This window comes from Colletotrichum siamense (genome assembly GCF_013390195.1).
Source record: "Colletotrichum siamense strain Cg363 chromosome Unknown KSG_Cg363_contig01, whole genome shotgun sequence".
NCBI classification, from domain to species: Eukaryota; Fungi; Ascomycota; class Sordariomycetes; order Glomerellales; family Glomerellaceae; genus Colletotrichum; species Colletotrichum siamense.
This window is the reverse complement of record NW_023501014.1, coordinates 2,464,088-2,490,467: the sequence shown is the minus strand read 5'-3', so window position 1 is coordinate 2,490,467 and position 26,380 is coordinate 2,464,088. Positions and strand designations below refer to the sequence as shown.

At 56.2% G+C, this 26,380-nt stretch overlaps 3 protein-coding genes across 3 annotated transcripts; 1 reads left to right on the top strand and 2 right to left on the bottom strand.

Annotated features, from left to right (window-relative positions):
- Positions 1 to 1,526: 1,526 nt before the first annotated feature.
- On the top strand, positions 1,527 to 5,256 carry CGCS363_v000636 (uncharacterized protein; the record flags this gene model as incomplete). Its single annotated transcript, XM_036632485.1, has 2 exons — positions 1,527 to 1,642; positions 1,701 to 5,256. The coding sequence occupies 2 exons, from the start codon at positions 1,527 to 1,529 to the stop codon at positions 5,254 to 5,256; spliced, it is 3,672 nt and encodes a 1,223-aa protein (XP_036502733.1).
- Positions 5,257 to 6,312: 1,056 nt separating this feature from the next.
- On the bottom strand, positions 6,313 to 7,599 carry CGCS363_v000635 (uncharacterized protein; the record flags this gene model as incomplete). The annotated part of the gene is made up of 1 exon (XM_036632484.1): positions 6,313 to 7,599. One exon carries the CDS (start codon positions 7,597 to 7,599, stop codon positions 6,313 to 6,315), a length of 1,287 nt encoding a protein of 428 aa, XP_036502730.1.
- A 5,227-nt stretch (positions 7,600 to 12,826) lies between these two features.
- On the bottom strand, positions 12,827 to 15,030 carry adv-1 (Transcriptional regulatory protein pro1; the record flags this gene model as incomplete). Its single annotated transcript, XM_036632483.1, has 2 exons — positions 12,827 to 14,733; positions 14,925 to 15,030. The coding sequence occupies 2 exons, from the start codon at positions 15,028 to 15,030 to the stop codon at positions 12,827 to 12,829; spliced, it is 2,013 nt and encodes a 670-aa protein (XP_036502731.1).
- Between the last annotated feature and the right edge of the window lie 11,350 nt (positions 15,031 to 26,380).

The following is a 26,380-nucleotide window of genomic DNA, read 5'->3' as shown; positions in this document are numbered from 1 at the left end:
GTCTCGCTCTTGTTGGCTCTTTGGGGGAGGGTGGTGCAAGGCCAGAACACCATGAAGAGCTGTTGGACGCAGCCGCATGCGGATATCCCGAGTCTCGACGGCGAACCGCTGGCCTCCGTGTGTGGAGGAGGGGCGACTTGACATGACTGATAATGGCCGCCGACTCCTGTTGGTGCTGGGCGGTTGGCGGCGTGGAGGCGCACATACTTGTAGGTAGGTAAGGTAGTGGGTGTGAATCATGGTGGCTCGCAGAGAAAGGCGACTGGAGGGAGGACTGGTTGCAACATGCCACGCTTGTGTGATTCGACCAGTAGGCAGAAAAGACATTTCCCTATTATTGGGGTCTCAACTTGATTCAGTTAGGCTCTCTCCCTGCATATCGCAGTGGTGTTGCTCAGGGTCTGCATGTTTCAATCCCTCTCCGCCGCGTCAAGGCGGTATCTCGCAGAGAAACGCAGCACGGCGCAGTTCGACGGGAAGCCAACAGCCACTGTTTGATCTCATGTCTGAGGTAGACACCTAGCACCCCTGGCCTTCGGTTGGGGTGAGGGTACATACAATTGCGGTAAGAAGTAAACATTTCCATTCGAGTGCCAAGATCGGAGAGCGGGAGAAACACGTTTGGCGATGACCAAAGGCTTTCATGTGAAGGCAGTCAGCGCTCTCCAATGACAGACGGAAAACATGTTTGTTGGTGACAAAAGGCGGCATTCCAGCCATCCAACAGCCTGTAAAACGGGAATTCTCAACCTGTGTTGATAAACAGGCGGTTAGGAACATGCAGTTGTGGGTGTGATGATATGCATGTTGGTGGTGTTGGTGGTGCTATCGTGTGAATTCCATGTTCCCCTCTGCCGCTAGACTGCTAGGCTAGGCCGGTGAGAATGTGAAGACAGTTGAAAAGAGACTAGCACGGCCAGAGACTGACCAGTAGACAGAAGGACGCCTGGACCCGTGTGCTAACAGGCGATACTTGGGGCGCTGACCACAATGAGATGCTGTCAGGGAAAGGGGTCCCCTGTCCGTTTGGTTTGTTTCCCCCCGGCGGCTCGGAAGATCTGGGCCGGGGCAGAGCTACGCCATTGGCCAACCCAGGGGGGATGGGTACCTTCCGCTAAGAAGTGACGATGTTTTTGCTGGGGACCAGCAGGCAGAGACTTAAGATCCCGACATGGCCCTTTAGGTAGCCATTAGCGTCGCTTCGCCACACCTTGCTTGCGTTCGCGCAGGTGCAGCCGCGAACGAGCGAGCCACGCTGATGCATCTGTGTGTGATCCCACCCTCTTCTTCCCGCCATACTTTCACTTTCAGCCCTCGCTGGCCTGGTTCGCTTCTAGTTCTGCTTTGGCCTTGCTCTGCCTTTTTTGTCTTCCCCGTCTGCATTCATCTGCTGCAGAAGACTGCAGTTGCCCTTCTCTTCGTCTCAACGCCGGCCCTACAACTCCAGACGATTTCATCATGACATATCCCACCCGCCCCTCGCGCTCTTAGCTCACTTGCGACAACAACTTTGAGGCTCTTTGACTATGGCCTCCGGCACTGATATCCGTGGGGAAGGGGCGCCGCGGTCGTCCATTGAGAAACCTCCCATTCTCTCCCAAGATCCCGCCTTTGATCGATTGCCCGACGAAATCATCCAGCAGTATGCCTTCTGTCCCCCAGCTCTAGGCTGCAGCCTTTCCTAACCCACCCTGCTCTAGGATTCTTCAGCTTACCGACCCCGACTCGTTTGCCTCACTCGTCCTTCTCAACTCGAAATGGCGTCAAGTCTCTCAGCAAGCGCAGCTCTACGCTCTCCACCTCTCGAAATGCGAATCCTACTCCGCGAGCCATCCTCCTCTGCGCGAAGCCAACGTCAAGGATGAAGACCTTCCCCGACTCAGGCGATTGTTTGCCAGAGAAGTTAAGCGCAATCTCTTTGAAGCCTACCTGCGACCCCGCGAGACCGTTATCCGCCTGATATCCAATTCCATCAGCTCCTCGTCATGCCCGGGCGGCGAAGGGATGCAATTCAGTCCGTCGCCCCGCGGTCACCATGTTCTGGCGTACAACTCTTCTCGAATCTATGTGCTTGATATGAGAGGGAAAGAAATAGACGTCAAGAGGGAATTCAAGATCTTGCGTCGACCAGTTTCAACCTGCATAAAGGACGACGGCTCTATGTTGGCGGTCTTGTCCTCGGAAATGCAGGTCGATCTTTACGATCTTGAGCCGTCACCTCCCCGCCGCACACAGTCCCTGATCTTAGACCATGCCCCACGCACGATCGCTTTGTCGCCATGTGGTTCCGTTTTGGCTGCAGCTTATGAAGGCGGCATTGAGGTTTCGATGGTCAATCCAGGCGCATTGCCTACGGACAGGAGAGCCGTCAAGTGCGATGGTGTCGATTCCCTTTCTTTCTCCTTTGACGGGACACAGATCCTTGGAACTACTGTCCACTCATCGCCTCCAAACACCGTCATCCTGACCGCTCCCTACTACGACCCCGGATCCCAAATGGCAGATGATAACATCAGCGCTCTTTGGACGACTTCAATTCTCTTCCCCAATACGAGTCGAGATTGTAGTCATGCCGTGCTTCTTCAAGATTCAAGTCAGGAGGAGGCAGCATGGACCTTTACTTATGATCGTAGCTTTGAGACTTTCAGGGCTGTACGCATCGACGACTTGCGCAACGGAACGACATACTTCACTGGTCCAAAGCCTCACCCGGCGTCTCAAGCGAAACTCACGCCGTGTACGCTCCCAGCAGCTACCTATCACGGCGACCTGGTCAGCGCCGGCTTCCAAGGCAAGGATATCTGGCTGTACGGTGTACCAGAAGATCTTGACGCTGTGCCCGAGTTCTCTTCTGGGTCTGATTCATCATCTTCTACGGGTCAAGGACGACGCAACAGCGGTCCTCCGTCCCGTTCATCCTCTGCGCGAGCGCAAGAGAACCCTAGAGTGCCGCAATGGCAGATGCTTTGCGACAAGCTGCGGAACACCTTTGTCTGGGGAGCCAAGATTGCCGAACTTGAGGGCGTGAGCACTGTGAAATGGGTTTCTGGCTTTGGCGAAACATCCTCACAGGAGCGTCTGGTCGTCGCGGCTCGCGGCATCTCCCCTACCAAATCCATCGTGGACGAAGACGACATCGACTTTATCGATGGCGGGAGGGTCACTCTGCTTGATTTCGACTACGGTATTGAGGACGGCGTTAGGACCGAGATTGAGATCGAAGTTGGCACGAGAGAACCTGAAGTCCTAGAGGAGGAACAGAGAGATATCGACACCGAGGTTGCTATTGTTCGCCGTAGGACTGTAGCACAGAGACGGGGTGATCGCGGTCATTTGATTCGTGCCGCCACCAGTGCTGCGATCCGAGGCAACCCTATGCCCTCAATTCCTCCTCTGCCACAGCCGAGAGAAGAACCTGAAACTGGTGAGGACGAGGACGATGACGACGATCCGCTAGTTCCCAGGCGTGTGGGTGCCGCGCCCCGCATCAATGTCGAGCAGCCAGCATCTGCTACTACCCGGGACGAAGGAGGTGAAACAGCTTCCATGATTGAGGAAGAAGAGGCCGTTGAAGCCCCTTACGCTCATGATGGGCCTCGATCTACAAACACGCTCCGCCGCGCCGCAACTGCGGCTGCAATGAACCGACGTCGCAACCCCGCGCCTCCCGTTGCTGGGCCGGTTGAATATAGGCGTGCTGATGGCCGACGTGAACATCCTCATGAGAGCGATGCTGACAACTGGGTTCCTCCGCCGCCGCCATACCAAAAGGAAGACCCAGGCGACTTGCCGTCTTTCTTGCGAAACGCTGCCATTACACCCAACGGTGTACATGTCCCGACCCAGCCATCTAGGACACAGACAGCCGCGCCTACGGTTGGATCAGCCTGGCCCTTGCCCAGTCGTCCAACTCTCGCCCAGACATCTCCTCGTCCTCTTAGTTACCAGGAACCAGGCAGCGTCAGTCCTGCCAATACGAGCCAGCATCTGCGGGTCGCTAGTGACACCACGCACATGAGTCGACCTCGCACAGCGGACTCAGATCGACCATTGTCTATTCCTGTCTCTCGTGTGGACGATGAGGACGACATCTACGACGTTTCACCACCTGATTCTCCTCGGGTCGCGGCGAGGAGACCGAGTCAACCTGAGCCCACGGATGAACGCGAACGCATCGTTAGCGAAGTTTCAGTCATTTCGCCGATGAGCAGAAGGGTTAATTCCGATTTGGTGTCCCCACAGGATTCTTTGGCTTCACCAGTCATTCATCAAACCCAGTCTCCTCCCTCTTTGGGTTTGGAGATTCCATCCGCAGGCCTTGGTATCATCGCCGGGCCACTCATGTCCCAGCCAATCGACGATACTCATACACCCCTAGTGAGGCGTCTGTCGAACGCACAAACATGGCCAAGATCTGCTCAGCCTGCCACTGGGCCCCAACTTGGCCCTGAGGCTGATCCGTTAGCCAGCCATCCGTACTCGGCTCCCGCGATCAATGCTAGTGTGGACATGATTATGGCTTCCACATTGCCGCCTCCACCCAGAGCCGACCAGCTGGCTAGCTTACAGCACCATGATCAGCAAACTCCCCCTCGGCGGTTTTCTGGTAACTTCAGTTCTGTACAGCGCGTTCCTGTCGGCAGTCGTAGGCCCGGTTCACGTAGAGCGTCCGTTCCCCAGCCTGGGCCTCCGTTGAGCGCAGAGCAACCCCCGATACCGAACAATGGTAACAATTCGCCCGTTGAGGATCAACCACTCATCATCAGCACTCCTGGGGGCGTTGTGGGTGCCTACGACTTACCCACACGCCAACAGTCCAATCGCCGAGGGGAGATGCCCTTGTTGGCACCCATTCCTCGTCATCCTCGTCCGGCGCAAATAGGCCCCCTAAGGCCGACGGTGGAGCGGCTCGAGACTATATACAGCGTCAACTCGACTAACCCTGCTGCGCCGGGGCCCGCTGAGACCTCCGGAAGTAGGAGTCTAATGCCGGCCTGGCTCCAGGCGCCGTCGACAGCTTCAGCTGGTCGACAGTCACATTCGTCTGTGAGCCGTAAACCCAGCCGTGCCGAACGGAGTGCAGCCAAAAACATCAAAGACGCGAAGAGGCGAGGATGGAACGGCTCCAAGAAGAAGAAGAAAAAGAAGATTGACCCCGAGGTTGCCAGCACTGCTGCGTGGACCGATGTCTCGGGCGTGAGCCGAAGTGAACATCACGGCAAACCAGAGAAAGAGAAGAAGTGCGTTGTTATGTGAGGACTTGGTCGGAATCTAGCTCTCCACTGGGGGCAGCGAATCTGCTCTCGTGTCTGGCTTGGATGCATTGACTCTTACGATTGATATTTCAGCACTGGAGTTGGACAGGTCAAGAGACGGAAATCTGGTTGATATTTTTGGGCACCTAGCGGGGAAGAAAAAGCAGCATGGTGATGATTTGGAGGGTTTTAGATTTCCTTCCTACCTGCTAGACTCCACGGGACAGCCGTGCTGTAGTCACAGTCGGTATTCAATGACGACCAGCATGCGTCGGTCTACGATACCATTTCTTAGCGTATACCACTTCTCAGTACAGATTTTCACAATCTAAATGTATAAATTCTCAGAGTTCTATCGTATTTTCGCACCTGCCTCGTTCACCAAGCAGCCGTGTCGGCTGTGTGTATCCAGACTTAATGGGGTAAGAAGCCTATTCCGTCTGACGGATCCTCTTCGCGACTTCCTCCTATATTTCCTTTCGTTATCTACACGGCTTTTGTGATGGCGTACATATGAATACTCGACCGGCAACGAAGCCTTCAGTAAGTGTGGTGGACGAACATGGTCGGTTGTCACACCAAGCCGCTGAGTCACGGCAAGTACGCAATATTTCCTTTGGAGGCGTGGAGACATTACAGTGTAAAACGTTGTGTATGTGTAGACTCTCCATTTACTCTGGGCCCAGCACCTAACCCATGTAGGTGACCGACAACTATTATAAAAAAGCGACCGTGGGGTATAATAGAACCTTTCCAAACAAAACGCCAAATGTATCACAAGCCCATCAACAAGAACGCCGTTCGTTGCCCAGAGGAGACCTGGCTGCAATCTAAACCACATGACAAACAGACTAAAAAGCAAGAAAAAAGCGAACGTCTATGCGATCTTTTCTCCAAATCCCCATGCCAGCATGTACCGTCATCATCCCCCTCAAGAATAGTATAGAAACGAAAGTCTTTGCACCGTAGATAAGGGGGCAGAAGAAACAGGAATTACAAAGAGTGATAAAAAGATTCATGAGAACTTGTCAACCCACATCACGCCCGACGTCGTCCATCAGACTTGCCTCGGGGTCTGCGGCACATAGGGCTTGCCGCGCCGCACGTCGCCCAGCTCGGCCTCCTCCATCATCTCCGTGAAGGACGTCAGCCTCTTGTGCCCGGGTCGCAGGACGGTGCGCGGGTCCGCGAAGACGTTGATGCTCTCGCTGCTCGGCTCGCGCGGGAGCAGGGGGTTCTGCGCGCCGGGCGGGCGCCGGCCCGAGTTCGGACGCATGCCGCGGATCGGCGGGACGGGGATCCCGGCGCGCTCCGGTGTGCGATCCGGCGGGGTGCGCGGCTTCACGGAGTCGCTCCTGGCCAGGCCGATTGGGGGCTGCTGGTGCGCGGCGAGCGTCGTGGCGGTGGAGGAGGAGTTGCGGGAGTGGTTGTAGGCGCTCCAGCCGGTGCGGGAGTTGTGCGAGTGGACGGTGGAGGGCGTCTTGAGGATGAAGTCGGTGCGGTTGGCGGCGTCTGAGATGGGGATGGGGTCTGAGATGATGTTGCCAAAGGAGGAGGTGGACGTCGAAGGACGGGGTCCCGCGCTGCGCTTCTTTTCGGATCGGATGGTCGTGTTGCGGCGGCGGCGGCGGGCGAGGAAGAGTAGGAGGGCTACGCCGAGACCCACGCCCGCCAGGACGCCGCAGAGGACGCCGATGACGATGGCTGTTGGGAATGTGCTCCCGTTGTTGTTCTCGTCCTTGCTGTCGTCGTTGCCGTCTTGTTGGGCCGGCGCGGTGGCGGTCGAGGTTGCGGAGGCGGAGGCTGCGGTGGATTCGGGGGAGGAGGTCGCGACGGTAGTTGGGATCACGGTGACGCTCGTGATGGGCACGCTGGATGTGGCACTCGGCGTGGTTGTGGGCAGCTCGGAAGCCGGTACCGTGGTCGGTTTCTGGGTCTGGTTTGCGTCCTTCACGCACTGGTTCGCGCCGTTGCAGGTGTAGCCGAACGGACAGCATTGCGTGCCGCACGTTGGCAGCTTGCTCGTGAGAGCCGTGGTCTTGATCACGGCGTCAGGGTGAGCGTCGGGGTCTTGCAACGAGACGGCGCAGTTGATGGGCGTGATGCGGTCACAGTTGCTCCCCTCTGGACAGCAGAGGACGGTGGTGTTGCCGGCCAGGGCGACACATGTCGAGCCCGACTTGCAGCAGAAGGACGAGGGCAAGCCGGTGCCACTGCAGGGCGAGAAGCCTTCGGCCGCACATGTCGATTGTCGTTGAAAGATAGATGGGAGAGAGGCTGCGTGAGCCGAGGCGAGGAGGATCGAGAGCAGCGTGGCTCGTGTGCATTTTCGTAACCTCGCCATAGCTGGGGGTTGATGTCGAGTGTATGCCGCGTAATCGGCCAGATTCTTTTAGCAGAGCGCGTCGTGCGAAAGGTTGACAAGTTTGCGTGGAACACAATTCTCGCTTTTCGGAGTCAACCACGTGTGTAAGTCAGAGGCAGGTGGTGGTATGTGTCAACAGGTAGAGAGGACGAAAGAGAAGACCAGAACCGTCGGCGGTTCTCGAACAGAGGCACAAAGGTGTAGAAGTAGGTCGAGGCTCGGAGATGTTTCGTGGTAGGTCGAAGACAAGTAGATAATGAAGTTGTCACTATTCGTAGAGTGATTTCTGAGAACAAGGAAACGAGTACTGAGTTGTTCATCGAGTAGGCAAAGAGGCCGCACAAAAGAAGCGAGGACACGGCCCAAGGAAACAGGCAATGATGACCTCAGAGAAAGAAATGAATGGAATCAGATGTCGGGTAGGAAGAGGAAAGGAAGAATCGTTCGAAAGATGGGCTGGAAGATGACGATTCTGTTTCCACCCGACGTTTAGACAGAGGCCGTCCAAGCCCAATCTTTTTTCGTCCTGCACATATCGCGGCAAGGCGGCAAGGGGCCCTCTACGGCCCTCCAGTTCAGCTCTGCCACTCGGCAGGAGGACTCCCACGGCACCCATACGCAAGAAACAGTCTAGCAGACTTTTTTCCTTCCTCGCCTGCTGCGCGGCTGCGAAACGATCGAGCTTGGGGTCCTATGCATAGGACGGTAGCCACCCGATCGACCTATGCTGCTTGGGGGCCCGGCTGGACGGTGGCCAACCAAGCGGCCAGCGGGCGGCATCGCGGCGACTTGGAAGGGTTTTGCCTGCAAAACTCCTATGCAAGCGCGACTGGATCGCAGGGCATTGCTGCTATTCCTCGTCCGGAGCTGGGGTAAATGGGGTGGAGCGATGGTGTTGCGCGAGCCGTACGGTATGTTTTGCAATATCTTTGGTCCCCAGCGTTGCAGCGCTTCCTACCTTACGACCCCCAAGATTGGGCGGCTCAGAGTCTGGCCTTGAGGCAGTGCAGGTCTGGGTAGTCGCCGGGCCGTTGAAAATGAGAGGCTCTCGACGAAGCGCCGCAGAGTCGTCGCATGTGGGCCCCCGGTCCCCTTGAGCGGCGGCCGGTTCGAGCAATTTCTTGTGGTGAGAGCCGAGTTGTGAGAGGTTGAGACTGCAGTGCAGCGAGAAGCCGCCGACGAACGAAAAGGCGAAGGGGTCGCTGCGCAGTGCCAGAGTGTAGCCGCGCACCGCAAACGCGCGCCTGTGATTCGCCGACGGCGTCGACCACACGGCGGCCCCTGCATCTGATGCCCTGGGGCGACTCCATTGTGCAGTGCAAGTGCCCCACGCTACCTGTTGTCGTTCCTTTTTTAGCGTCCGTCCCTCTGCCATTGTCTTTTGCTTTTTTCCGGCTTGTCTTCTTTTGGGATGGAACTGTTAGTTGGCCACTATTCCCACCGTTCTTCTGCATAGACAACGACGCCAGGAATAAGTCGGTATTAGTTGAGGCAACCTGGCCAGGGAAACAAGGTTATTCATCAGGTTTTCGAAGCGAAGATGCCCTTGCCGGAGCCAAAGCCCAATAGGCCGCCGCCACCTCATGCGTCCAAGCCACATGTGACGTACGCCTCCATTCCAGCCACTCGCCTCCTGGTATGTGACATTTGGCCCCCGGCTTGACAGCAGCTCCAGCTCCAGCTCCGCTGTCTTCCGGGCTCCCTCTCGGCGGCGGTCACAAGACCCGTCCACCGTCTCGCGAAAGCCTCACCTTGGGGTGTCCGATCGGCAGCCGGCAGGACCTCGCTGCCACTGACAAGCCGCAGAGTCTCCCCAAAGGAAGAAACCGGACCATTGACAGCGGCCACGACCCAACGGACTCCCCAATACCCAGTAGGCCTTGCCTGTCTGCTGCAGGGCCAGCATCATCAACCCGTCTGGTCTCCTTCAGCTTGTCAAGGGGGGAGGCGTGTGTTGTGGCCGATGTTTATCTGCAAGTCAGTGCCGTGCAAATGCGCCCGAGGCAAGAAAACCCAACGACGACCACGTCCCATCGTCGCAATCGCCGTCGGTGTAAGTCGGACAGTTCCCAGGGTCCCCATCTCCAAAATGTGAACCCCTCCGTGATCTACGTCAAAAATCCGCCTTGCCAACGTTTTCTCCCCCCCTCCCCTCCATCCTCCCCCTCCAGTGTCGCGCCTGTCGCGCCCCTCCGAACCAACAGGCCCCGAAAATCTTCAACCACGCCCCTCCCACGCATCAAGGCGGCATTCGTCAAAAATGCCCAACTGACAAAAACGAATCCCCCCCGCCAGAAACAGAGAATCGCACGCCCGATCCAGTGGTCTCTCCTCATGTCCTCCTGCATCTGCAGGGCCCCCTTCCTTCCCTCCCACCCCAGAGACAACCTCTCAAATCTCGAGGAATGGGTGCAACTTTGATAGTCATAAACTCGGCAAAGGGAGAAGAACCATACCATACCGCCAATATGGCAAAAGACAAATAGCAGCCGCAGTTCGGCCCATCACGTGGGTACCCATGAAAGGCGTGACCTGCCTACCCTACCCCCTGGCCCTGGGCCTGCTCTGCCGTTTTCCCTGTTTTCCTGCCTTTTTGCTCGTCCCCTAAACCCTTTCCACTGCCTATCAAACCATTTTCCCAGCCCCAAAGAGGCCGAACGACGGAGGATGCCCGGCAACGGAGACGAATTGCCAGCCCAAGACTCCATCTTTGCCAATTCACGATGATTCACACTCCCGCGCGCTGTGACTCGAAAACGGCGGTGAACGTATTTTTTTTTTTTCTCTTTCGACTCCCTGTGTCGCTTTTCGTCTTCCTTCCCGCCCTGCCATCATCCATCATCCACGTCCCCTGCCTTTTCTTGAACCGTGGGGTTGGAAGTGGGCTCTCCCGTCCCTCGTTCTTCCGTCATCCAAGACAACGAACCCAAAATGCTAGACCATACACCCCTGCCCTGTCTCTCGTCTGTTCAGATATGCCCACACAGAAAATACCAACAGAGGGGTGTATTGTAAATTCGAGCATTGGAATTTGCAGGTGAAGATCAAGAACAAGACACACTCTCGGTGTATCTTCCTCACAGTTATTCCAATACTGTGATGCCTTTTTCCCCAATCTACACACACCCCAAGAGACTAAGAAAGAATTGAACCATGTGACCTCCTCTATGGAACCTCCAGACCGCACGAGAGGCGCAAAACACCTCCCGTTTTCCCCATTCCCATTCCCATTCCCATCCCCGTCAACCACCGTCCTATCACCCATCACAAATTGTCATTGACCCGAGAGCCCTGACGTCGATGGCGGGCAGCATGGGATCTCTTTTCCACTCTCTCTGGCGTCGCGAAACGTGAGTGAGAGAAAAACGCCTCGGCCTCTCTCCATAAACCCTGCCACTTACACCCCGGACGGGTTTCCTAATCCGTGCAAACCGTCGGCGTCGGCTAAGAAACACCACGAAACAATGAACAACATCAGGTGGACAACGACGACGGGCAAGACCCCGGACAATATCTCACCGAGGCCCCTGCCATCCCTCACCGCTACCTACCGGCCGGAACCGACACTGACCTAGGTGAGTGAATACATACTACGTAGCCGTCGTACTACCTTACACACAACCCCACCTCCGGCATCGCAAGCACGAGGACTGCACCGTTCTTGTCGTCTGTGAAAGTGGCGGGTGGGGCTGGGGTGGAAAGGAAGGGTTTCCAAGGGAGACTGGAGCGCGGGCGCGTAAAGTGCTCACGCATCGTTCAAATGTCTCAGTCGATCTAGATATTCTCCTCGCGGTAGGAAAGAATGACCAATTACGATTCACAGCTGGCTCAAGAGGTGAAGAAAGACCATGGGGAAATACGAAGTTACAATTCTGCAAACCTTTTTCGTGCTTACTCGTGCAAACAAGTCGGAGCCAGTCGCCTTCCATCGGACGGACGCCTGCATGGGCGCGCACACAATGCCAATGTCCCTCCTCAACCGGTGATGGGATGTGTTCCCGATATTCCCGTCAAGTAGACAGACCGAATCCAGGTCCCCAAATCAAACCTCTCACCTAAGACGAAGACTTTCTTTTTGGTTTGGCTTGGAATCGTCCCATGGTGCTGACCATCCCCACCCCCTCCATCTCTGTAAGTCGTAGGTCAGCTTCGGCTCAAGTGCTTCCAAAGGGAAGGTGGTGGTCGATCCGCCACACCAATCAGCAGTGCGGTCGTAGTCCGACACCCCTCCCCGCCCCCCTTGACGCAGACTGGCCCAGACACTCGAACGATGGACACCAGTGAATTTGCTGCTGTCGAGTGCTTGCGAATCATTCACAGACCTGTGCAAAAAGACACGAATCATACCGAGAGAAAACGCTAGAGGTAATCACTTTTGAAATTGTTGGGTATATTTGGTATTACATGAATCCCAATTCCTGCTCGATTCGCCCCGATGACTCTACAGAGTGAATGCGGTCGATCGAGCCCACCCCGTGTGTAAGAAGTCAACAGGGAAGCTAGCCCATCACAGCTCCCAGAGCCCTTCTTTCGTTTCCATCCGATCCAGTCCAGATGCACCGAAATGCTTGTTCCCCGAATGTCCCAAAAACCCTAAAACTCCGAATGAAGGCGCCCCGATTCCTTGGCTCATGCTGAGGTATAATGTAGAGAGGGGAAAAAAACGAAGATGAGATCAGGCGGAACCCTAAAAGATTGTCCGGTCTGATGAAAAGGGAAAATGTATCGTTCATCGCATCTCGTATCTCCAAGCGCATGTCAGGGCCTCATCCCAGCTGTTACCCGTCCTGTCTGTCATCCATCGTCATCGGTCATCCTGGCAGCCAGGCCTAGCTGCCCCGTGTGTGAACCCTCTCAGAGATAAAGTTGTCCAAAAAGAAGAAAATAGTGTGATCCAAGTGTCTTTGCTCTCTCGTAGTTCATGTCCGCTCCGTTCGCCTTGCGGCGGTGTCCTTCTAGTAAACCCCGAAGCAACCTGGGATCAGGTTGGTGTAAATCAGAAAAGTGTGGTATCAAAACGATGAAATGCAAATAAAAGAAAAATGGTTGAGTGTCCAGCAGAGCAAGACTGGCTCGCAGCAGCCCCGGTTCACGCGAAGGGAAGTTGGCGATTGCCCGCATCACCTTTGCGGAGGCGATACATATACCACGCAGAGAGGGGAAGGCCTCTTTACTGATGTGCACAGCTCGGGACCAGCCAGGCCGTTTACATCAGCAAAAAGTCCCAGCCCTTCATCTGCATGACATCCCGCCAGTGGATGTATGGTACCGTCTCCGACCCATGCGAGGAGCCGGGGCTGGCAGCGGGGCTACCGCTGCACTTGATGCTGCCAGTCTGCGTCCAGACTTCGTTGAGGAGCGAGGCGAGACGGCCAAAAGAGCCGTAGTCGGAAACGTCGCCAAGCTGAGAGACGCGGTCATCGAAGAGGGCGCGGAAGGAGCTGTCAGGCAAGCTGACGGAACCACCAATGAGGTAGACCCAGACGAGACTGCGATCGAAGCCTCCAGGTCCAGAGGGAATAAGCTGGAGGACGTTGGCGAGCTTCTCAACAAGGCCAACGCAAGAGGGCTGGGCCGGGTTGAAGCCGGGGACCAAGCTGCAGAGGTAGATGCGCGCAGCGATGCGGAAGGCAGCCGTGATGTTCTTGGAGAGCTGCTTGGGGGAGAGGCTACCGTTGGTGTTGTAAGGCATCTTGGGGCTAGGCTCGCCCATCTCGGTCAAGTTGATCTGCTCACCGAGGGCGTGGACATGTTGGCAGAGAGTGATGTCGTCCATGCCGCTGCCCTTGAGATTCTCGAGGCAGGCAATCTCAGAGATGAGGTACATGACACGATCCTCGCAGCCCATGAGCTCGCGGAGGCCCAGGCTCGGCATGGTTGACAAGTGCTTCTCGCGGTAGGTGTGGGCGAATGTAGGTGCCTGTCCTTGCATCGTGGCGCCAAGGATGTCAATCCAAGAGGTCAGGGTCATGTTGAAGGGAGTCTGAGAGACGGGCTCGTTGGGATCTGACACCACGCGGGGAAGATCAAGCTTCTGGACGAGGCTGATGGCCGCCTGGAAGTGCTGGTGCCACGGGATGTCGGGCAGGGAGTCATCATAGCGACCGACAACACACTGGAAGAAGATGAGACCCAAGGCGGCCTCGAGAATCTCTTGGTGGTTCTCGTCCTTGTTGAGAGCATCGCACAAGGAGGAAATTGTGGCATAGCGGTGTCTCATGATGTCCTGGTCAATCTCCTCGCCGGGGACGTTCATGGTTGCCTTGTAGTGCTGGGCGGCGATGCTGAGGCAGCAGTGCAGGTAACCCTTGTTGCTCTGCAGAGCGGGGAGGATCAGGTCAGAGCCTACGGAGCCGTGCTGGTTGGACTCGAGGATTGGGAAGACGGTGGGCAGAACGAATTGGATGAAGTGGTCCAGCAAGCGCTGGTCGTTCTCGTCAAGCTCGACTGCGACTTGGCGGTTGGACATGGCGGGGCCATGGGAGAAGTCGAAGAAGTTGACGTTGAGAGCCTCCTCGCTCAGGGACTCCTTGCGCTCGGAGTAGACCTGCTCAGTCCACTCGCCCTCAAGAGGAACCGAGGAAGGCAAGATGGTGCCGGCGGGCGGGGGAGTCTGGTAGGTGCTGAAGGTTGAAACATGCGACTCTCTCAGAGTGGGCACATCATTCATGTAAACTTGGCGTTCCGTCTTGACATCGATCTCGTACGGCGAAGGGAAGGCGCCGAACATAAAGTCAGGGTGCATCTGGGGGTTGTAGGCAGCATACTCGGCAGTGGGCGGGCTGTTGAAGTTGAAAGCCGTGGAAAAGTGCGAGTCGATGGAGGCGGAGCGGGTGCGGTCAAGAGGGTCTGAGAAGGTGGCAGAGGTAGGCAAGGAGTGCGACAGGCCGGGAGGAGAGCCGACGGAAGTCTGGATGGTGTGCGACGCCTTTTCCGAGAGCTTCTTGCGCTTGATGATCATCTTGATGTCGTCCTTGTGCTTACGGCGGGCATCGTTGTTGCTCCACCACATTGGGCGCTTGTATTCGCATGTCAAACCAAGGTGTTTGCAAGCGGAGCACATTGGCGAGCCCTCGTCGCACTTCTTGCGGCGTAATCTGCAGGTGTAGCATCCTGTGGGAGAAACAAATTAGTCTTGAAGCTTCAATGGGTGAAAATTGGCGGTTGTTGCGTTGCGGCTCGGAGCAGGTGTAAGTGGCAAACTCGGGTGTAAGCCGAGAGAGCAAGGTTGAGAGTGAGAGAGAGCTCGAGCTGTGCGATAACGGCAAAGATGGGAAAGGACGATACAAGAGACAAAAACGTACCTGTCCTGGAACGGCGGTGCATCTGTGTCTTTGCCTTGGGGTTGGCATTGTTGGCATTGCTGGATTTGCAGGCCGACTTGGCCTTCGCAGAAGATGCGACGGCCATGTTGACTGCAGCTGTTGATCTCATGAAGTCGTTACGACTGTGGTTGGGGGGTAGTGTTGACATTTGTACCCTTCTTGTGGCTCGCGATGGAGGTACCTGCGTTGAATGGCAAGCCGAGCAGCTTCGTCTAAGCTGTAGGCTGGGCTGGGGTGGTGCGTGGGAGGGGAGGGGAGCGGACGAGGGTCGGAGGGGGGGGTGTGAGGTGAGTGATGTGCAGTGGACCGTCCTAGACCGGGGTGATCAGGGACAAGGGTGCAGCGAGGAGGGGGGCGTGGCAGGAACCGTTGCACTGTACGATGACGGCGCGGAATGGCACTGTGCTCTGGACCGGGGAAAGGCGGCCAGGGGTGCAACCAGGGTATGAGAGCAATCAGGTGCGTGCCTTGGATGCCGCTCTTCTGATTTGCCGTGCGGTCGAGAGAATTTGACGAGTGAGCGGCCGGTTCTCTGAGGTATTCTCCTTGGCACCCACGCAGGAAAAGCGGGACGTCCTTTCGGAAAATGAAGACAGCGAGAGATGAGGAGTCGAGTCGGGTCGATTCGAGTCCAGGGCCTGGCAGGGTAGGGCAGCTCGGTAGGGCAATCGCAGACGATGTGATGTGTGTGTGTGTGTGTGATGGTCGGATCAGAGAAATGTCTGTTCGCTGATTCCGCTGTCAACGCAATTTGAGATGGGAGACCGGGTTGTTTGTCGAATGGCTGGCTGGCTGCTCGTTGTTGTCGTCCAAACCCAATTCTCAGTCGTATCAGATTATTAAATTATTCCTTTGCTTCCTTGTCGATCTTGTTCGCTTCGTCAACTGAAATCAGTCTCGTCTGCGGCGGGGTTTGCAAAAATTGCAAATGCGTGTGTGGTTTTGATGGGTGCAGTATATGCGGCGTTTTGTGTCGAATGAATGACTGGTTTTCAAGCAAGGCCGGCTTGCCTTTCAACTGGATATTATCGATGAACTCGAGTGGTTGGGGTTCGGAGGGTGGAGGGAGATAAAAACACGATATGAAAAAAGAGAGAGGAAAACCTCGGACAACACTTGGATCACTTTCCTTCTTCCTGACTTCTACAACACAACAAGAAGAGAAGCCAAAAGATAGCCGCTGGTGATGGATGGCCCAAAGTCTTATATTGTGGCCGCCTTCATCATGGCCATCTTCTTCTTCGTTGGCCGACTCGCCTGTGACCGCATCTCAGAGGCACCATCTGCTGTTGGCTACGTAGCCTGCCAGTAGTCTTGTTCTAAATTTGGACACACCTCCATCGAGCCCTTCCCAAATGTGCTCTTGTGTGTGCCTTCGTGCAGCCGGGCCAACATAGACACAAGGCAGGCCGGCCGGCCGCACTCACTCGAGTGCGTAAGACTTGGGCCTGCGCTTACAGGTGCCAATGAGAATGGGCCGCCAAACATGGTCGCACTCGGGGTTGGGGGGGCCATCGTTGGACTTGGACCCCACCCGAGAATAGAATAGGAATAGGAATGGAGAGACATCAGAGAAGAGGGGGGAGAGGAGCTTCCAAAGGCCCGACATGGGTCAAGGTAACTGTCGAGCGACTAAACGGGCAAGACGGTCGACGCCTGCATACGGTGGCTTGCCAAAGCTGACCTCTGTATGGTAGACGGTCTCCCATCTGGGCCCCGGTATGCCTTCAACCACACGGTCCACACGCGATGCAGAGACATGCAGAACCATACATGGGGGGTTTGCTGTTTGCTCAACCCGACTTGCCAACTTTGCAAGCACTCATCTGGCCATCTGCCTTCCGGCTGTCCGCCGTCGATACCGCGTCCACTACCTCGCCCGGGTGCTGTCCGCTCGCCGTCCCTGGTGCTGATCTCCAATATCAGCTTGAGTGTGTTACTGGCGATGCCCAAGTGTTGTGGCCCGGGCAGATGCAAGCTCGTTCCGCGGCATGGTCCTGCGCTGCCGGAGCTGCAAGAACACAGAGCTGGCGTGTCTTGCCCGTTGTCTCCCCGTGTTCCCGATTTCTGCATTCCGATGCCATCGATGTGTGACCCTCTTGGCCGCAAACTTGGCCTGTCGTGACACGATGCGGGCGAGAAATTCGGGGGCCGACATATGGAGAGACGGCACAATGGCTGGCTGGGCTCATCCTTGCAGACAAGGTCCGTCTACTGCACCGTCGAGCCCTCTTCTGCGAACAAGCTCCGTCTCGAGGTAGTACGCACTTGCATGGAGCTCGCCAACCACCAACAGAGCCTTCAAAGCATGTGGAGCTCAACTCAATTTTGAAAGGCCGGAGTTTTCAGCGTCGGCGAGAAGGCGATGAAAAGTACAAGGGAAAGAGGCCCAACTTCGCCGGCCCTACCAACCTTGTTCTTGCGATAACCCTGTCGCTGGCAGACGAGATGGATTCATCCGATCATCCCATGAGGAGCCTCGCTCCACGCTTGCATGATGGATAACGATGTGCGGGACCTGACTTGCCCGTTGGGCCCCCACTCAGCATCTTCAAATTTGGCAATTAGCCTGCAAAGGTTCTGGGCAAGATCTTCAATCTTGGCAGTATGTTGCGGTTGCGATTTCCTCGTCAGCCCTTTGTCCTTTGCCTTTGTTCCAGTCCTAGATCTTCAGCAGAGCTCTTAGCGAGGTCAGAGCCAGACCTCAGTCGTCGTCGAGGGCTTGCTGAACTGGACTGACGATGCAGAGTTGTCGCAAAGAGAATCCACAAATCAGAATGACCAGAATGGCGGTCAAGTGCCGGATTGGCTGGTGCACCCGGCCAGTCGCCGTCGGTTGAATGTGGCTGCCGGAGTTGCTCAAGACGGTGGAACCAGGACCTTCTGTCGTGCATGGTGAGCGTTCAGGGTTGGCGGGAATGGAGAAAGAGAGAAAATACCTCTCTCATCGTGGAGGCAAGCGTCCCGTCGTCCGTCAGGTCAGAACAAGGACAATGGCAATGGCGTGCAAGCTGTGCGATCCGAGGGCCCGTCGAAGGCGGAAGGATTTTCAGAGCCTGGGTTACAACAACGGCGACGATGACAGGGGCAGATGCTTGTCTCTCCCCAGTTTTCTCTGCTTTCTTTTCCAACGAGTGGTTGCGTGCTTCGCAGTCGTCTCGTACGTCTCTAGCGTCATTGTTCGCCAGTCGAGGGCTCTTTGTCAAAAAGACCGTCTGCCACGTTGATTCGACGAGAGGTGTGACGAGTTGAAGTCTCGTGCAGGGCTTCGGGACCAACCGTTTCTTAGCGCCTGTGATGCAGCAGGGATTTAAGCTCTTGCCAGAGGGCCGCAACGGCCCCGGATTGGCTGTTGGGTCCTGCAGCCAGAAGAATCGTGCATGATTATTGACCAAGGGTCCCTCGCTAGCTCCACAAGTGGAGAGGAGCTGTGGCCACTTGAAGGCGGGAGCGCAGCAACTGACAGGGGCTCTGCTCGCGGGGTTTGCATGCCAGCCCCACATTGTCCGCCCGCTAGAGGGAAGAGCGCTGCAGCCACGGGCACGTCCCTCAGATGTTCAACAGCCCAATCTGCCCGTACCTGCTCTGAAAGTGAGTATTTCGACCAATCACATCCTCCCAATACTCTTCTCCTCTCTCTCAACAAGGCAGGTTTGCTGTCTGCACGCAAGACTCGTCGGGCAAGGTCCGCCGATGATCTCCCGCCGACAATGGGCAGCTGCCAGCGGGCACCTCACAGCACAGCATCTTTCCATCTCTCACCACCATCCATGAACGGCGGACGGACACGGAACACCCTAGGTCGTCACCAATCCCTCCTCCTCCTCCTCGCCGTTTATCTGACGGTTCGCATGCACCAGTTGGCAGCACAGCTTACGTGATGGGCCTATTTCTGGCAGCCTAATTAGCCGCCCAGCTTTTGGTGGGTGATCAAATTAACCCTCTTCCGGACTCACATCCGGGGCTAATTTGGGCATCTAGCAGCATGCCATCGACTTTCACGTCACACCGTCTAGCCGCTGTAGATGTTTGTCGTCACCCGCAGATTCACGCATGACGACTAACAGCAACCTATTTTTATTTTACCCCCCTTCTGCGTGATTTAACCCGCTTGGCGGTCATTTTAGCCCGCATCTCATGATCCTCCTCACATCGATAGTTGGGCTAATTTTGGAATTAGCTCGACTTCCATCTCGGAGCTTTTGGCTCCTGTTCTCCCGGCCCCGCGAGCATCTCACCTTGGGCAGGATGCCGTCAATAACGGTTGTCTCTTGGCGGTTGCGACCAACAGCCCCCAAGCCAACCTCCACATCATCCGCACGGCTACTGTGCCTCTCCAATGCACCCTCGAGCAAACTCTCAGCCGGGGTCTTGTTGCTTTTTCGCGCTCCAGCCCGCCCAACCGCCCGCAGACAATGACAAACACGCTCCTCGGCCTGCCATCATCGCCAATCTCCTCCTCGCCGTCCACCGAGCCGATGTACATACACGATTCAATACCCATCCCGCCCGCCTGCGCCGCACTATTGCCTGCCGTTCGTCAGGCTGCGTGCCGCGGATAACGCACGTTTTCCCGGATGTACGCCAGCTAAATCCTATCGCTATCGCTGTGCCTCTCAGCCTTAGCTTCAGTTCTTGCCGGCACCTGGTCGACATCTATGCTCTGCTACGCTGCCTCGTCCGACTTTGATGCTTTTGCTTTCAGCTGCTGCGGCACATACAACACATCATTGCATCTTTTGCAACCACACGGCCTATTTTCATGGATCGACCGACATCTGTGCCCTCGTCCTTGGCCGTGTCCATGATCACTCATTTCATTTCCTTTGCCAGAGGGTGGGATTGAGCCGTTCAATCGTCTCCCACTGTCGCCAAAAACAAAAACATTGCATCCAAAATTGGGCGTCGAGTTTGCTGTTTTCAGTTGGGCACCACGAGAAAACACGCCGCTGCCACGCCGCAATTTCGTTTTCTGCAGTATCACACATGGCATCGCCTCGCCAACAATGTATGTCGTCGGCCTCGTCGGTTTTGTCGTCGTCGAAAGCACGACGCAACCATCGGAAGCTCAACATAATCCGCGGACGGGGATTGAGGCGTCGAAGTGTGCCCATTGTTCATCACCACTCGCCTGTTGTGGCTAGTGTGATGTGATCCGATGTGAATAGCGTTGCTGAACCTTGAGGGTTCCCGATATCAGATTGCAGGGAGGCGGCCGCTTGTTGTTTTTTGCGGAGAACATGACCGTCGCCTGGGCATCCCAGTCTTCCCGCCTTTCCGCCAACAGCTCGCGAACGGCGCGACATCCGCTTGCTTCTAGACCCCAGCCACCACGCACGGCACATCACCACAGACCCTTGTAGGGCTCGCAGATTCTAGCGCAGCCTGGATGAGGATGGGCCGCATCGTTTGCCTTTGACGAGAATGGAATGCTACCACGGTTTACCCTACGTCCGTAACCCTCTGTAGGGCCAGCAAGCCGTCGCAGGTGCATTGCGACGTCGTTGACATTCAGCCCGCAAGACAGGCAATTGTGGGTGAAGCTCCAAATCTCACGAGGCGAGGAGACCCCAGCCAACCCCCTCAGCTCCAAGCTCCAAGCTCCATACCGTACGGGAACACTGTACCATATCCATGTCCTCCCGCCTTCCCGCTGAATCGGTGGATCTAACCTCCCAGGTTCAACCCCCGACTTCTGCCCAATTCACTCAAATCCCTTTTGCGGCACGGATACCTTACACAAATCCTGCACTGCTCGAACCGAACGGTTCACCAGGGTCAGCGAGGATGACGGTCGCAGAAAGTCAGTTGGATGCCGACCCCATCGCAACAATGACGGAGTTTGCATGAAATTCAACGTCGCATGTAAGGGATTCTCAGGATGACTTGCAGCCCTACAAAATGCATTTCCAATAGCCGAGACAACACAAATACCGCTGGGATTCGACGGCTCGTCACCAACATCCAGTGCTTATTGATAAATGATCAATCTCGAATTCGAGGTTGCATCCAGACCTGGACGCGAATGACAATGACAAAAAGAGCCCTTGAATGCGTTCATCAACGGACAAGGCACCCCTCGTCCCCGTTGTGATATCGACTGCAATACGACTCGTGGTAGATTGCCAAGCATAAAGCAGATAAGCCTGGCATCTCAGGCTCTCAGCATAAGCTCGCCCTGTCGATTGCGAAAAACGGGCGCCCATTTTCGACGATTCACATGGCACTAGTGGACTGCCCGTCGACGGACCGAAATCACAATGACCTGCATCCGTCTCGCTCAGGCCATCTATTCGTATGCGCCGCATCGCCATGCGATCTGACAAAGAAAATTTCCAGGGTCTCGCGAACGGCCACAACGGGGCAACTTTGGACCTGCAAACGAGGACTGAGACGCTCAACACCATCAAGAGCTTTCCGCATCGCCGCGATCCACTGGCTGTGCTTACTTCAGTTGGAGAGTCGTCCATCCACAGAAGATGGTGCGAAACTCGCATTAGCCCGCCATCATGTGAGAGCGCGTGAGGAGGTGTTCTAGGAGGTTCATTGGAGGGCTCAGGTTGAGCACTGGAGACATGTCTGGACAAACTCGTCCTCTCACGAACACACACACACACACATACACACCAGAGGATATGAGCGCTCAAAGATGCGCCAATTCGCCCCGAGGAAGACCTTTCCCAAGCCAGAATCGAACCCCTGGCCCCATTGTGGGCTGAGGGGTGTGCACTGTGCACTGTGCTCTCCTTAGGGTTAGCCATGCTCGATGATCCTCCTCCAGGATCAGAAATTGAACTCGGAAACCCTGGCCCAATTGCTTTGGGGATTCAGCCATTCGTGCACATGATTTTGAATACCCGTCGGGTAGACTCGGCCGCGGAGGTCATTAATCGACAATCAATTCTCCATTGCCGGGGTTTCCATGAGGCATTCGCATTTCACCAAATCACCATCTCACTACAATTGTCGACCCCAGCTAGGTTGTTCCGCCTTCCGTTGTCAGGTGCTTCCATTCAACACCCGGACTCCGGTCGGACATCACTTCGTTGGATGCCGTTGAACTCAGTGAGACATCGCGAGCTGGCTCTGCTTGAGACATTGTACCATGGTCGGACACGTCTCCCTGGCGAGCGGAATTCATCGGATGAGGTCATCCCCGAAGATGCCAGGCAACGTGAAGAGTCGGTGAAGAACGACGAGACCGTCGACCGCAAATGATTCACATTCTTTCTCGTCCCGCCCGTCGGGTCTTGCCACGGCGTTTCTATTGTCTCGGAGACTGCATCGAACACCGCCTGGAATGGATATCGAAGACGGGGACGCATTAGCGGGAGCGTGCTTCCTGCTTCCCTGCAGAGCGTCACACTGCTAACGCAAGAACGGGGTTCGATGTTCACAGCATCCTTAGCCGTCAATGAGTCAGCGGGAGAGGGAGGGGGAAAAAAAAAAAAAATTCGCTGTGGTGTGGTCCAAGGAAGACATGCAGCGCTTTTCTCGCTCCCTTACATGTGGAGTGTGCGGGTTTGCTTCACCGACAACGACACACGAGAATGCGATGTATGTCGCGCAACTCAAGGATCGCAACCCAAGGGGTTGGGGAGGGTAACAACCGGACACTATGTGGCTGCAGCGGGATCCAGCGAAACAATACTCCCGCTCTCCGCGACTGGGTTGACCAGAAAACCATCGCTTTGCCCAGGCCGGACGAGAAATCATACTGGTTCAACAACAGATTTCGCGATACCAGATCCTGTAGAGATCATGTCGAATGAGTGAGAGCTAAATCCTGCGCAGTCCGATACGGCATGGCTATCAGATATCACCATTAGCATGTCACCACATCCCCAATCTATCCACTTACACACGTAGTGTGTGCGTGTGTGTGTGTGCCAGAAGCGAGCCTCTGCTCTCTCCAATAGTCGACGACGCAGATTTGTCTCAACTGACTCTGCGGGGTAAAACTTGGACTCTCCGAACTCTTGTCGTACCACCATCTTGAGACTCCCAAATCGCTCAACCACTCAGTCGTCTCCGCCAGCCACCCCTTCTCTCCCTTCCAAGATGGCTTACCTGATGTCCTATCCAGCAAACAAGGCCAAGAAGATTCGTTCCACCGCATCAAGCTGTGCGGGCTTGCATCGGGAGCACGCATACGGACTGCAAGAGTCAAATGCAGCTCCTGCATCAACCATGTCTTCTCGTCACATTTTGACCGCCATCTGAAAATCCCATGGGATATGAAGTCATACGTGGGTAAAAGGCGACAAGGGCAGTCTATAATCTTGTAAGAGAGTCGTTCTCGCTGCGGTCAAATTTCGCCAGTAACGACGGTGAGCCAGTCGTGCAGGTCATGTGCCTTGAAAGAAGCTCATCTGGTCACGTTGTCGTTATCGGCGGGGGCCCATTGGGCAGCAAGTACAGGGACGTTTGATTTGCGAGCGAGCTGAGGGCAAGGCGAGGCGGGCGAGGCTAGTCGTGATCAACGGGCAGCGCCGACGGTTACACGCCATGTGGAGGAGGAGGATCGCGAAGGGCCAACGGCCTGAGTTGAAAGCTTTTGACAGGACCCATTGTGATGCGGGATAGTCCCATCGCACTATTCGTACCTACGCGAACAAAGGCTCGCCTATGAAGACGTGCGAGCAAAAGTTCGCCTCATCTTGATCGTCCCGTGAAGAGAGGCCGTCTTGAGAGGCCATTGGCCTCGTCGCCCCCGGCCGGAAAAGGAGTCTCAGTTTGATGGATTTCTCCGATGGAGGCCCGACGAGCAAAGCAAGTGGCTGAAATGGATTGATGAGGGGCAATCGGTTTATGATGGTGGGGTATCTAGCCTCTGGCCACGAGCATTCGAGACTCGTCGAGATCGGAGGTTGCGGCGGTGGCTGTAGCGAGCCGGGGGTGCAACGTTGGATAGAGCTCAGAAGCCGGGGTTGAGGGCTTTCTTTTTTAGCCTTCCGCCGGTGGACGGTCAGCAAGCGAGTGGCCGGTTGTCTCTGGCTGCTTCCGCCTCCGGAAAGGCAGCAAGAAAGGAAGGAAACGGCGCAAGTGCTGCAAGAAGCGATGCAGGTCATTGTCTAGATTCTGATTTCCCCAGCCAAAGGGGTCCGGCGCCATCTTCGCGACGGCGCCGTTGACGGCATTGGCATGGCGGGATGGCACGGGATGGACGCGAAGTTCTGGTCCGGTCCACATGCCCATGCCATGCCATTCCCATTGAGGTGTCAAGATGCAAAGCCTGTGCGCCAGGTCGGTCTGGGGAAGGAGGACTTGATAAGATGGAGGATGGTGATGACGGGAGCGATAGTGACAGTGACAGACTGGCTGGCTAGTTGATGAGGATGGTGTGGTGTAGGGCGCGGCGGCGGCGGCGGCGGTGGTGGTGGTTTCCTAGAGACTGAAAAGGGAGCCCTGCAGAGGGACTAGGTGATGGATGGCGGCGAGCGGGAGGGCGGGTAAGCAGCTGTTGCTTGCTGCTTGCTGCGCGCTGGTTCTTCCGCTACGGAGTTGCTGCGAGGTCATCAAGAGTGTGTGTGCCGGGGAAGCTCATCCTGCCCGTGGGCCCTGGTCGAAGGGTGACATTGCAGAGGTGATGGACAGGGCCTGTAGATTTTGACTCGATGTCCAGAGTGGGGAAGCCGAGAGTGAAGGCGAGAGAGAGAGGAAAAGCAGCGAGTCGAGGGCGTACAGGAGGAAGAGTGCGGGCGAGGACGAGGGGACGACAAGGAGGAGCAAAAGCGTGGCATCGGGGGTGGGTGTGTCGCTTCAAGGTGAGAAGAGGAAGAAGCGATTGAATGAGTGAGTGAGTGACGAGAGAAAAGGTCCGGTCCAGGGTGTGAGGTGAGTGAGCGAGCCGAGCTTAGCGTGGCAGGTGGTGGATGCGGCATACGGACCTTGTGCTTGACTGTGAAGTGATGTGTAGCTATGAACAGTGCACTCACAGTTGTGGCCGGCCCCCACTTAAAGGCAGATGTCAGGCGACGGCGACTGGCTGGCGGCGGCAGACGCTTGGAGGTTCTCGACAGGACGCGGGCGCTTAGAGCCCGTGGTGGCAGGACGGGGGTCACTTGCTAGGTGGTGTTCTGTCTTATTTTCAGCCAATGGCGTGTTAGCGCTTCCTTAAATAAAGTAGCACAATGTGAATTTAGGCCAATGGGAAGCTCCAGCGCCGCCTCGCAGCTTCGCATTCATGTCCTTCGGCTGCGCTATGCACGGGAGTTTTCCCGCATCCGCCCAATCAGCAGCGAGGGACGGGGGTAGCTTCGCGCCCATCCCGACCCTCCATCCCGGTCTTCTCCTCTGAGCTCCATCCGCATCAACTCTTTCCATTGCTCTGCTCTACTCTACTCCTCTCCTCTACCGCAGACTGCAGTATCTGTACTCGTTCCACACAGTCAGTCCTCTGCATCTCTACCTGCCTCTCTCTCTTCAACCATCACCCCTTCTCTTATGCCGGCCGGCTCTTCCTGCTGTTCCTGCCCAGTCGGGTCTGGGTCTGGCTGCTGTGCTGCGTCGTGCCTGCGCCGTGTGTGTGCTGAGAGTGCGTCTGGAAGCATGGCATGGCTTCTTTCTCCTGCTGCTCCTACTGCTTCCGGCTTCACTGCAACTGCAGGTGCAAGTGCTTGCTGCTCGGTTGTGCGCCGTTGTCCACATGGATGTCGTCCGGCACACACACATCTTCACACCCCCCTTTTGGCCGGGGAACCAGGTCCTGGCCAAATTCCCTCTTCTCCTCACCACCTCTCACCTCTCAACGGCCGCGCAGTACGGATACGCACCCCAAGATATCCCGCCGGTGACGGTCTCGTTCGCCCAGCCCCGAAAAGGGCCCCCCTTTCGTTGCTCCCTCGTCTGTCCTCGTCTAAGTATTCGTACGCCATGCCAGGCCATGCCATGCCATGGGGTCCATGGGGTCCATGGCTGGGCCCGTCGCCCGCTCGACCACCCGATCCACGCAACCACTGGGGCCACTGGGCGCTATTATTATATTCTTTCTCAACCTGACAGACACACCCAGGTGAGTGCCTGGCCTGTCGACACTGCCGCTATCGCCGCCGGCTGCGAGTGCTGCCCGTCGAATCACACCAGAACCAGCTTGCATATGGGCAAGGGGGGTCAATACCTACCTACCTTACCTCCCTAGGGGATTGCTGTGTGTGCGTGCGTTGCGTTGCGTTGCGCTACAGTAGCAAGGTGCTGCTGGCTGTGTGATCCGACCTCAACCACCATGGGTCTCTCTCCTCCTCTTCCTCCCCTCTCCTCTGCCAACCCTGGTAACTATTTACCGCCCAACTCTACCAGGCCCCTGTTCATGGACGCACTAGACATACATAACTCGCGGTAGGCGCCCGTCGTGTACCGCATTCCCTCCTTCTTCTCTTTTGCGACCCGTGGCATACCATCCGAGCATATCCAGCTTTGCTTTGGTTTTGGTTTCT